At 39.6% G+C, this 12,903-nt stretch overlaps 2 protein-coding genes across 16 annotated transcripts in view; one reads left to right on the top strand and one right to left on the bottom strand.

Moving 5' to 3' along the window:
- The window catches only part of NSUN7 (NOP2/Sun RNA methyltransferase family member 7), a 49,962-nt gene extending 43,609 nt beyond the window's left edge, over nt 1-6,353 (top strand). For 5 of the 6 annotated variants that reach the window (XM_017509871.2, XM_037731841.1, XM_037731840.1 and 2 more), the window contains 2 exons: nt 3,696-3,819; nt 4,679-6,353. In XM_017509871.2, the coding sequence (XP_017365360.1) occupies nt 3,696-3,819; nt 4,679-5,311 (757 nt within the window). In that variant the 3' untranslated portion in view covers nt 5,312-6,353. Of the gene's footprint in view, nt 1-1,347; nt 1,513-3,695; nt 3,820-4,678 lie in introns of those variants that run through there. The other variant, XM_017509874.2, reaches the window with a different exon arrangement.
- A 2,229-nt stretch (nt 6,354-8,582) lies between these two features.
- APBB2 (amyloid beta precursor protein binding family B member 2) overlaps nt 8,583-12,903 on the bottom strand; it is a 405,358-nt gene continuing 401,037 nt past the window's right edge. For 7 of the 10 annotated variants that reach the window (XM_017509868.2, XM_017509866.2, XM_017509865.2 and 4 more), the window contains one exon: nt 8,583-12,578. In XM_017509868.2, the coding sequence (XP_017365357.1) occupies nt 12,411-12,578 (168 nt within the window). In that variant the 3' untranslated portion in view covers nt 8,583-12,410. The remainder of the gene's footprint in view (nt 12,579-12,903) is intronic. The other 3 variants (XM_037731837.1, XM_037731835.1, XM_037731836.1) reach the window with 1 other exon arrangement.

The following is a 12,903-nucleotide window of genomic DNA, read 5'->3' as shown; positions in this document are numbered from 1 at the left end:
AAAAAAAAAAAAAAAGAATGCTTTAAGCCCGTATATACTTCTGTGTGGATCTGTAATTCTATTCCATTGATGTTTGACTATTTCTATACTAATATGACAACGCTGTAACTACTATAGTTTTAAGTGGTTTTCTTCTCAAATTTTATTATTTTTTATTACGGAAGCCCCACCCATAATCCAAAGATATATAATGAAATGGTTAACAATTTTCTTTCTATATCTCACTACTTCTAAGTCCTAAAATAGCCTGTTAAGGGGATGAAGCAGGGCCCTGGTGGTCCCTTGATGAGCTAGGTGTAACCTCTTGGTCCCTTTTTATTATATGATGGCCTGGAGGGGCACTCAGAGAGCTGGGGCAGCACAGAGGCATAAGCCCAGAAATTTATATATTTTTACTGCTGATACAGCCACACCAGCATGTACCAGCTGAATATCAACCACATGGATATGTGTGCATATATTATAGATATACATTAAGTATAGGTAACTATTCCTATTTTAATAGGCCTTTTGAGATGTAATTCACATACTATGCAATTCACCATTTTAAAGTGTACAATTCAGTGCTCTTAAAATATTAATACATTCATGGAGTTGTACAACAATCACCACTAATTTCTGTATATGATTTGAGTTAGGGGTCCAACTTCTTTCTTTTGCATGTGGCTATCCAGTTCTCCCAGCAACATTTGTGGAAAAGATTATTCTTTCCTATTGAATGGTCTTGGCACCCTTGTTGAAAATCAGTTAATCCCAGCCTGGGCAACATAGAGAGACCCCATCTCCACAAAAAATCAGCCAGGTGTGGAGGTGCCCACCTGTAGTCCCAGCTACTCAGGAGGCTGAGCTACTCAGGTCAAGGCTGTAGTAAGCTGTGATTGGGAGACAGAGCAAGAACCTGTCTAAAAACGAAAGAAAATAGCAAACCTACTATTCATAAATATATGGGCTTATTTCTGGATTCTCATTCTGTTCTCATTGTATCCATTGATTTATATGTCTGTACTTAAGCCAATAGCACAATAAGGTTTTCAAAATCACTAATGGTTGCCTAGATTTATGAAAAGACTTTGCAGCATTTAATGATATGATCAAATGTTCTCATCTGACATTTTAATGTGTGGTGATTTACCTTTAACCTTTTCTAATAGTGAACAGTCTTTGAGTTTGAGTTCCAGGTTGTGTTTTGATTTTCTGTTTCCTAGTAAGGGTGGAGGGCAGGAAGGTGAGCAGTGCATGAGAGTGCTTAGATTGCTACTCTGGTCCTAGTGTTCATTATGATTGTCAATATGTGCACATGCCTCGCTTCTGATGGTTAGTTTGCTCACCTGATCTCTGTTGTTTCAGGATCCTGTTATTTTCATTGCTGTCAGTGAGCCCATTTCTGTCACAGCATCCCCTACTGTCAGCCGTGGGCTGCAGAGGAAAGCCACTAGTGCCTCTCACCAGGCCATTCCGTGCTGCTTGACAGTGGGTGTACTTTTGGAACCTTCCTCTCAACATAGTCCTCTGGTGGGTTTTCCAGCCTTCGTGGTGTTATCCATGGCAGCAAGCTCACTTCTCTATCCTCTTGCTCCGTCTTCCACTGCCTGCCATCTGCAGCCTGGCATTGCTTCCTCACGTAGGGCAAGCCATTGTGTGTTCGTTTTCCATGTCTGTTTAAGAAATTACCTGAAACTTAGTGGCTAAAAACACCTATTAATGAGTTCACATAAGTCAGATATGTCTGGCATGGCACAGCTAGGCTCCCTGCTCAGTATATGAGCTAGGCTGAATTCTCTGGAGGCTCTGAGAACAGTCTACTTCCAAACCCACACTTGTGTTTGCGAGACTGAGGTCCTCATCTCCTTGCCGGCTGTCACTCGACTGCTCTCCACTCCTAGAGGCCACTTGCATTCCTTGTCCCAAGGCTCCCCCAATCTGTGCACCTGCAGTAGCCGTCATAGCATCTTGTGTTTTGAATCTCTGACTTCTTCCATCTCTGACCTCTAGACCCCGATTTCAAAGGTCACGTGGTTAGGTCAGATCCATCCAGATAATAGCCATATCTTAAGGGTAACGAACGTGGGACCTATCCTACATCTGCAAAATCCCATTTGCCGTGTGTGTTAGTTTCCTGGGCTGCTGAAAGAAATTCTCCCAAACTTGGTGGCTTATAATAACACTTTTATTCTCTCATAGTTCCAGAGGCTGGGAGTCCTAAACTAAGGCATTGGCAAGGTGCTGGCAGGGTGGATTCCTCCTGGGGCCTGTGCTGGAGAGGTCTGTCCCCTGCTCTCTCCCAGCTTGTGATAGTTGCTGGCCATCCTTGGTGTTCTTTGGCTTGTAGCTGCATTACATGGACACTATTATTAATATTTTGAGACAGAATCTCACTCTGTCACCCAGGCTGGAGTATAGTTGTGCGATCTTAGCTGACTACAACCTCAGCCTCCTGGGTTCAAGTGATTTTCCTGCCTCATACTCTCAAGTAGCTTAGATTAAAGGTGCCCACCACAACACCTGGCTTTTTTTTTTTCTGAGCCAGAATTTCATTCTTGTCACCCAGGCCGGAGTGCAATGGTGCAATCTTGGCTTGAACCTCCCAGCTTCAAGTGATTCTCCTGCCACAGCCTCCCAAGTATCTGGAATTACAGGTGTCTGCCACCACACCTGGCAAATTTTTTGTATTTTTAGCAGAGAAAGGGTTTCATCATGTTAGTCAGGCTAGTCTCAAACTCCTGACCACAGGTGATCCATCCACCTGCCTCGGCATCCCAAAATGTTGGGATTACAGGTGTGAGCCACCACACCCGGCTGAATTTTTGTATTTTTAATAGAGATGGAGTTTCACTATGTTGGCCAGGCTGGTCTTGAACTCCTGGCCTCAAGTGATCTGCCTGCCTCGGCCTCCCAAAGTTCTGGGATTACAGGAGTGAGCCACTGTACCCGGCCAGGACACAATGATTAATAAAAGATTTCCTGATGGTTTAATTCATATAGAATAGTGTTTAATTGCTTTATTAAAAAATATTTTAATTATAAAAGCTTGGAAATAGAATAATCTATTATTCATGAATGAACCACTTACTAAATGATAAATTCAATATTAAACATAAAAACCAAAATTTCATTTTAAACCTATTAGTGATTCAAGATTTTTCTGACACAGTCTTTGTTATGTACTTAATTGAACACTATGTGACTCATCTGTTAATCCTCAAAAAGTGACTGGGAAGAAGAACATAATTAAAATGATAGGTTATATTTTTATATTGTAATTATGCAAAAGGTACCCAAAAGAAGATGTTTTCTTCTGTGTATTTTGAAAATGGTAGAAATATAGGAAATTTTGGATAACTTTGTGATTACTATACATATTTACCTGCTTTGATAATGGAAACCTTTTACTAATATATTAGTGATTTTGGGAAGGTAAGTTTTTAGTTTGTTAAACGTTTATTATTCTTGGCATAGTTGGTTAAGAGATGGAAATCTGGGATTTATAATAAATTATGAACTAATGTGAAATATTAGAGCTTTTAACTTATTACAGTTTAGAGAAAGGCTGCTTCAGAATCTTATTCTTGATTATAATTTCTATTTAAATGATTGGTAAAATATACTAGAAAAAAAGTTTAGCTGCAGTTTACTTTCTTTGTCTCTTGGCAAAGAGGCCATTCTAACTGTTGAATGCTTGTTCCTGTCTACTGCAGGCTCAGCCCTCCCGTTCTTCCACTGTGCTCCTTAAAGGAAATTCAACTGTCTACTGATAAATTTTTCAGAGTGGAACCATCTGAAATTACCAATGGTTGTTTTATTTCTATTTTAACAAGGGAGGTAAGGAAAAAAAAATCCTAATCCATGTCATACTTTGGAATTAAGAAACTACAAAGCCTCATAAGAGGAAGCCAGGAACTGTGCATATCCTGTAAGGATGTGTTTGCATTTTATAAACAGCTAAAGGGCAGGAGCAAGAATGATTGCTGTGTGGCAGATGAGCTCTGTTCTTTATGTGTCCCCCTAGTGTTCCTCTTCTGCCTGGCTGCCACCCCCGACCTCTCCAAGCATTTTATCAACATCTAGTACATCTTCCCTCACATGTACGAAACAAGCAGCTGGGCGTGGGGGCTGATTCCTGTAATCCCAGCACTTAGGGAGGCTGAGATGGGTGGATCACCTGAGGTCAGGAGTTTGAGGCCAGCCTAGCCAACATGGTGAAACTGTGTCTCTAATAAAAATACAAAAATTAGCTAGGTGTGGTGGCACGCACCTGTATCCCAGCTACTTGGGAGGCTAAGGCAGGAGACTCACTTGAACTCAGGAGGTGGAGATTGCAGTGGGCCAAGATCGCACCACTGCACTCCAGCCTGGATAACAAAGTGAGACCCCACCTCAAAACAAAAAACAAAAGCAAAAAATGCTGTGCGATTCTTTTTTTCCATCAGTTATCAGGTTCATAAATGGGGAAGTTTTTAAGTAAAAAAAAAAAAATGCTGTTAAAAGAAAGTCACTAAGGGGGGAAAAAAGGCATTTGCTGAGGCTTATGAGATTGAGGACTAAGGCCTAAAAACCATTTCTTATTTCTCTTAGTATAATAAAGACAGTCTTTTTACTTTTACTGACACATTGATAAATACTTGCAAGAGACACGCTAATAGCTAATTCCCACATTTAGTACGTGCTTCTTTAATTGCAGCGGGACCCTTCTGAGACAGTGTCTGTGAAAGATGTTTTGGCCCGAGCTGCAGCCAAGGGTTTGCTGGAGGGGATTGAACTGGGTAAATCATCAAAACGGGAGAAGAAGAAGAAAAAATCAAAAACATCACTGACAAAAGCTGCCACTACTGATAACGGCATCCAAATGAAAATTGCAGAGTTCCTGAATCGAGAAACTAAAGCCAGTGCTAATCTGTCAGAGACTTTAACAAAACCACCTCTTCCCCAGAAGAATACTGCTCAAGTGGGGGCTTCCTCACAGACCAGAAAACCCAACAAGCTGGCCCCCAATCCTACAGTGCCTACATTTATGAAGAGCACGTGTCCCTCTAGACCTCGTGAACGGCAGGCACACTTGATGAGACCTCGGCCAGAAGACAGAATGGTTGCTTTGAAACCCATCGAGATTGTTCTGCCTCCAGTGTTTATGCCATTTTCAAGTCCTCAAGGGATCAGATCTCAGATGCCAGCTCAACATTTTTACTGTCATTGGGTTGCACCCAAGGCACTTGTGCCCACCAGCCTCCCCACACCTTCACTAGCCAGGAAAGGGGAGAAGCCTAAAGACGACACACCTTCCTCCCTACTCAGGCCTCCGCGGCCATGGCTTTGACAGTCTTGCGTTTTTTTATATGGGCCAAAGAGCAGTTGATTTTTTTTTTCGAAGTCTAGTATTTTGAAAGTTCCACATCTCTACACAAAGTACTCATTCTTTTGGTCGCTTAGGGATCTTCTAAGTGTGATATTACTTTCAGAGAATTCAGACAAGTGAGAAACAGTAATGTAGGAGTCAGCGAAGCAGCATTCAGAGACTTCAACAGATCAGTGCTGCTCTGTTTGAGAAGATCCAGTGAGAGACTTAACATCAGATGTCAAAACTTGTCTCACTCCTGTGAACTTTCAGGCTGGACTTAAAGCTGCAAGTTTCTCCTGCAGGGAAGGAAACACTGGTTGCCTTAGCAGGCAGCTCATTAGCCGAAAGGCAAACGATCCCGGCATCTCCTGCCAGCTGAGACTGCTCTTCAGCATCCACGTAGTTGTATTTGCGACTTTCTCAATCACGGTCAAGGGTGATTTTTTCTTAACTATCAAGCTGTTCTTTGAACAGGGAATGACATGAGCTTTTGTAACATGACTGAGGTTGAGTTTAAGTAGGAAGCACAGGAAATTCCCAAGTGCCATTTGTGTGTAGCTCAGGGGCCCTTTCACAGTGAGGTGTCTCTCACTGGGGGAGCTTCCAGGATCCTGAATAGACTGGACACAATCATCTCTCCCCTCCTGTCTTTTATGCCAAGCACTTATAAAACAGACTGTGAGTAAATTTCCATCTAAATATTAATAATTCAGAAGAAGAGGCAAAACTGTTGAATCCAGGCGATACCTATTGTTGAAGAAACCCGTAAATTTCTGATTCTATTCAAAGATCAGGCAACACAACAAAATCTACAAGTCATTTCAAATAGCACACAGGAATCAAACTTTGGTAAATCATTTCTGATGCACAATTAAAATATATTGTAGCACTATGTTAATTATATTAAATTTCATCTTTAATGTATTATCAATTGCCTACCAAAAATTGATATGATTATCATTTCTGGGTCTGATTTTTCTTCATGGCAACAGAAATTGTCATTAAATAGAATAAGATACAACTATATATCTTACTGTTTAAAAAAATTTAGACATATTCATAAAGTTTGAATTTATAGTTTTATTTTTGCAATTCAGTTGTATAGAAATGTTATGTAAATTCCTAAATGCTAAATTCAGATGGCATGATTTTTAGAATATTATCCTCAAGATGAATATTTAGGTCTATTTCAGCTCTGATATTCTATTTTTACTTTCTTAAAGTGAGGATTAAAAAAGAATGAATTTTTAAATAGCAGTAATAAATTACTTTTCTTTTAGCTTAGATTTACCAGTAAAACATGTCAGTGGGCTGGGTGCAGTGGCTCATGTCTGTAATCTCAGCCGTTTGGGAGGCTGAGATGGGCAGATCATTTGAGCCCAGAAGTCCCAGACCAGGATGGGCAACATGGCGAAACCCTACAACCCCATCCCTACAAAAAATACAAAAATTTGCTGGGTGTGGTGGGACACGCCTATAGTCCCAGCTACTTAGGAGGCAGAGGTAGGAGGATCGCTTGAGTCCAGAAGGCGCAGGTTGCAGTGAGCCAAGATTGTGCCACTGCACTCCAGCCTGGGCAACAGACTGAGATCTTGCCTAAAAAAAAAAGTGTCAGTGAAGAAAGGAAACAAGACTTTTTATACTTGAACCAGGCTTATTATATTTTAAATCCCCAAAGAATTCTTCACATAATTATCACTCTTAAAGTACGGAAAGATATAAAATGCTCAGCTTATTTTGAAAATCATATACTATCTTCTTGCCCTAAAATTATAGTGTGTGGCTCATCCTCTTATCCCACCAAGATTTCTATCTGTGTTAGAGTATTCCATGCAAGGAGGGTAGTGCAGCTAATTTAACATTGTAAAAATAATCAGTAAAGAATTCCATCGTATCACAAGAATCATTTATCCTTTCCCGGCCCTCCCCCATACCAGACTGAAAAGTATTCCATTGTCCAGAAGTAGCAGGTCTGAGATTTTTATTTTCAAGTGTATTTTCTGTGATGTTAAGTCTCATTGTTGTGGAATAGTTTAGGATAATTCTCTAATCTAATCTACAGTAGCATGTGATTGAAGTCACAATTTGTTGCATGAATTTTGGCACTAAATTATTTTTCTCTTTAGAAGTATGTGAAGATTCTGAATTAAACCATTCATTAATTACACTACAGTTTTCTTCCTTGAGAATCTTCTACGAAGGACAGGATCAGTTATTTAAATACTTTGGTAGAGTGAAAAGGGAAAAGTACTTTGGATAAAAGCAATGAGGCCAGGCATGGTGGCTCATGTACTTTGGAAGGCTGAGGTGGAGGATCGCCTGAGGTCAGGAGTTTGAGACCAGCCTGGCCAACATGGCAAAACCCCGTACACATTAGCCAGGTGTGGTGGTGCACGCCTGTAGTCCCAGGTACTCAGGAGGCTGAGGCACGAGAATTGAACTCAGGAGGCGGAGGTTGAGGTCAGCTGAAATTGTGCCATTGCACTCCAGCCTGGGCAGCAGAGAGAGACTCCATCTGAAGAAGAAGAAAAAGCAAGAGAAAATTCTAGTGAAGGAGAATACTGACTATACTGACATATTTCATTTGGCATTTTGTGTTTCTGGACTTTTTAGAGAAAAGTGTTATAAAGTTCTAAATAAATTACTGGTATTCAGATACCTCCAATAGCAAATTTATATTTGTAATCTGAAATTATTTACCACTCTATAATGCCTGAAGCCGTAATGAAATTTTGTTCTTTGTTACTGCCTAGAGAGAAACTCCTGGGGAAGTGCAAGACGAGCAAAAAGCAGGCCCATGCTTTAACTTCCATTTTCTGCCTTCCTGTGCCTAACAGTTCAGCTAACCAGATTCAACTGATTTTCCTAGTTACCTTTCATTTTAGATTTAGTGTGAATATACCTCAATTCTTTAAAGTCAGGTTCTTAAAGGAAGTGATTAGCTTCTTTGTGCTGAAATATCACAATCCTAGAAAGACCGCTTACAAGACTCAAGCTGGTGACCACAGGCTTCTGTGTCCAGAAGACCAGCTGGCCTTCCTGATCGCCAAATAAGTACGGGGTCATTACTCAAAATTTAAAGTTACTTCCTAGTTCTTACCAGGTAGAAATATGTAGTAACTAATCAAAGCAAAATGTTCCATTACTAAAGTGATTTCTAAAAAGTTTTCAGAATAACAACTAGAGACACTAAATTTCTATTTCTATTCCTTGTATATGTGACTAAGATGTCAGATAAATGAGCCAAACATTTTATGCAGCTAAATTTATTCTCACAACAAATTACATTTAAATGTGTAAAAGCTGTCAACAGGAAAGGGGGCATAAAGGAAACAAATCGTTCTTTCATGGGAAGCAAGCTGCTCCGGAGGCCAGGGACTGACCGCTTGCGTTGACACAGGGTGAGTGCGTATCTTCGCCCTGAAGCTGAAATTAAACTTTCTACTGTGTAGCACACGTTAGACGTGTGTCAGGGTTAGCTGTGTAGCACACGTTAGACGTGTGTCAGGGTTAAGCCTGGCCAACTAGAGAGCGAATGGGCTTATTAGTTAAATTGTGCTACCGTCAGTTAGGGAAACACTTGCCATGTTGTATAATATCTGGGGTTTGTTTTGCAATGCCTGGGACATGAACAGCCCGTACAAAAGGAGGAAAGCTCTGGGGCTTCCAGGCAATGGCCTTGTGCCGAGTCATCTTACCAGTGTCCATCTTGAAATCATAAGTGGATTTAAAAAGAAGTAGCAGTGCCATAGTTTATCACCAAGAACTTATTTTAATGGAAATGGGTCTAATGTCCCTTCATGCAACAAGACAGATGAACAAAAAACAATGGTCCTAATTAGCTATGAGTGATCTTCTATCCAGGTGGAAACAAAGGGCATGTGGACATGTATATCTCTCTTAGATGAAACCACACATGTGAAGGGTATAAAAACGAAGCACCAAGCAGTGCTTTAGTCTGCAAAGGAAAGTTTTTAGCCATAGGCATGTTGGCTATTCCCCTTGACGCTGCCAAGGAACAGATGTATGAGGTGGCAAGTCTGTGTCTATCTAGCTGCTTTTAAAAAATAAAAGGAACTTTAAGCATTTTGCCTTTTCTTCTACATATCCCAATAGAAATGTAACTACAAATCATTACAAAACCACTTTTTAGGCCATGTGTAGTTCACTGAGATTACTTAGATCTGGATACATTGGGAGATAATACCCAGGAAAGATAATACATTAACACAATAATGCAGTATATTTCAGTAAAAATAGAATAAATAAAATAAAAATATTTTAAGCTGTATTTAACAGGTTAATTAAAAATATGATAAGACATACACGGCATCGTGAACATGGCTGCCTGTTTACCAAATCACAGATCTAAAGAATGCATAGATAACCGAAGTGTCACTAAGATATCAGGTAAAACATTGGCATCCTTTCACAGACAAATACACACATACTTTCATACATACTTTTTGGCCATGGCAGAAAGTGTCTGAACATACTGTTTAACATAATTTTACAAAATTAATTTGCATTTATGCAATGCCATTTTCAAAACAACACATCTGCAGTAAAGTTTTCAATATGTAAAGGCTATCATTCATCTTAATGTATCCTATAATTGCATATATAAATCAGTTTGCTACTTAAAGCTAGCTCAGTATTCTTGATCTTGAAAACAAGCAAATGTATGCCTTAAAAAATGAAGAGGGGGTTCTGGTAGAGATTTCCAATATAAAAGTGGATCATTTGTTTAGAATTTTGAAGTTTATCATACTAAAATGTTTCACTACGGAGACCAAGATGAAAGATCACTGTAAATGATTTTTGAACAGCTTTTCAAAGGGCACAGCAAGGCTTTTCTTCATGCAGGAATTTCTTATGATGGCATTGGTTACTTTAAATAGTATGTAAGTTGGTGAAAAATAGATTGCGTTTCTAAAGTAGCATCATTTTTGTCTAACATTAGGGCGCAAAAACAATTCCAGTCCCCCTGCCCCCCACCCCTCATGAATTCCAAGGGAATGGCAGGTAGAAAAGCCACCCACTCATTCCATCAGGATCTCTGGTGGCTAAGTACCATGAGTTAGGAATGTCTCTACCACAAGTAACGTCATCTCTGGAAAATCTTGTAGATGGAACAGGCTGTGAATGTGGAATCCTGTCCTCTACAACACGTTTGAGGCACATTGTAGGAAAAAAGTCCTGGACTTAGAGAGGGCAATGGTGTCAGCACTAATACCACTGCGCAAGGAATTTGGACATCTTCCTCCCACTTGTACAGGGAATTCTAAGATTGCCTGACAATAGATCTTTCCATACCTGCTCTTCTTAGTATATGCCCAGAGTCATTCTGGAAAGGCTCTTCCTGACGGATATGGAGGCAGCGTAACACAGCAAGAACGGGCGTCGGGAGCCATGGGTCCTAGTCCTTCCTGGTTCTCTCATGAACTTTGGTGAGATCTTAGGCCAGTGGCTTTAGCCTCTTGGTACTTCATATTTTTACTTCTCAAGTGTGTTTAATACCTTCTCTACCTTATAAGGCTCAAATGTGAAAGAATGTGGAAAGCGTTTTACAAGTACATAGCAGTGTATAAACAGAAAGCATTAGTTTTATAATTGGATGTTGTAAATGTTAATTTTGACATTAAGAAGAAGTAAACAAGACTAATATTGAGATTGATCGTCTTAGCAACTTCCTTTTAAAACGACAATGTCAACATGAGTCTAAATCTGTATGTCTTTACAGCTAAGTTTCTTATCTACATAAAAAGGAGCAGGAAAATGCTATTTTTGGGAAGCTTGTTAAATAGTCCATTATTCCTAGGTAGACTTTGCTCAGATAAGAAAATTTCAGATCTTCAAAGTAAAATGGAAAAAATATAAATTTAAAAATATATCTAGTTGAGTCCAACAAATTCTAATATTAAATACATAAATTCAAGGAAAGGTTCAGCCTAATGTAATTTGTTGCCATGGACAATACATGATGGACAGACAGCTTTCTGGGCAAAAAGCATCAGAGGGAGATTGAGCTGGATGCAGAATACCAACAGAATGTTTACCTCTAGCACATGGACTAGCAAAAATAACTTGGTGGTAGAAATCTAAAATAACCGTGCATGACGGAAATATCAATGACATCTCATCAACTTCAAATTGCATATCAGCCAATTCTCAAACTAAGGATGAAAGGCTGATGAGGAGTATTTCATCTGAATGTTTATGTAGAGAATGGCCATAGTGAACTATAATTCTCTAGCTGCACCGTACAATATAAGGCAGAAATTTGAAATATGTCCCACCCAAAATGCATTATGATTTTGTTAATCTCTTTTAAAAATAATCAGTTTGAAAACCATCTGGAAAGAAAGGCTATGTTTTGTTTGATTTTAATTCTTCAAATTTCGTTTTTCATCAATTTTGAAGTTTCATTTTTTTCCAACATCCCACAAACAGCTGTAGACATGAAATGGTGTCCATGTGTCAAAGAGCTTGTCAGGGAAAGCTGCCAGTTGGTTTCTATACTGATGCCAACAGCCAATTTTGTCAACCAACAGGTTCAATTTTATGAAAAATGAAAACACAAACTCGCCATCCTATTTTTACAGCAACTCAATGGTATCTGCTATGCAGTGCCTACTCCAATGTTGAAAACAGGGCAAAGTGTTGTGGGACTTAAAGGTTGCTTGTGACAGATCCAGTCAAGAAGACAGTGAAACTAACTCAGGCATCATTCACTCCAAGGACGCAGCATTAGTTCACTAGGAGGGGTGTGGCCACATTCTCCTCTGTGTGTGTGTGTGTGTGAAGTTAAGTAATGTTCACAATATTTACAATAAGAAAAAGACCTTCCACTGCTCATGATGTAACTTACAGCAAAAAAAAGTATTCATGCTTCTTTTCATATCACATGATGTTGGCAAGACGAGAGAACATGCTTGTCTAACACTGCTTGGTTAAGGGTAAATTCTCTGAAGACAAAGCATCAGCAACTGGATGGAAGGTCAGATGGCGAAGTTCATTTTCTTTAGTGTAGCTAGTCAATCTTCAGGTAAATATCAGAGTTCCTTCACATGGGCAGCTATGGCGTTTCGGTGACAGGGCGTTTCTGTTTTAAAGTGTCAATGAGGGATAAGACCCCTCGTTTTACATTGGTTGTGACTCTTCTGGTCACTGAGTCTGCTGGTGGTGGAGGTGGTCGAACTTTCTGAGAAGGCGGCCTGGCTACCAAGCACTTCTGATATCGTAACTGAAATAAAACAACACGTTTTAAGGTAATTAATAATATATTATTTCTTCTTCTTTAAGATGACTTTAAGTCATCACCCATAGAATCCCAAAGGTGAGCGACTTAGTGCCTCCACATAAATCCAACAGTTCTTTTTTTCTGAATGCGAGTGCTTTAAATTCTCCTAAAAGATCATTAGGCTCAACAAAGGGGTTCTGGCTTTTACCACACTTTTCTTCCATCTATTTCCACCCTCCACGTGTCCTCTATCTTAATAGTCCCCAATGAATACACCTCACAGTCAATGAGCTAATGAAACCAGAAAGGATTGAGAAAGAGTGTGTTA

This window comes from Cebus imitator, unplaced genomic scaffold, assembly GCF_001604975.1.
Source record: "Cebus imitator isolate Cc_AM_T3 unplaced genomic scaffold, Cebus_imitator-1.0 Scaffold425, whole genome shotgun sequence".
In the NCBI taxonomy this organism is placed as follows: Eukaryota; Metazoa; Chordata; class Mammalia; order Primates; family Cebidae; genus Cebus; species Cebus imitator.
Note: the sequence above shows the minus strand (reverse complement) of the source record. Positions and strands in the feature narration are given on the sequence as shown.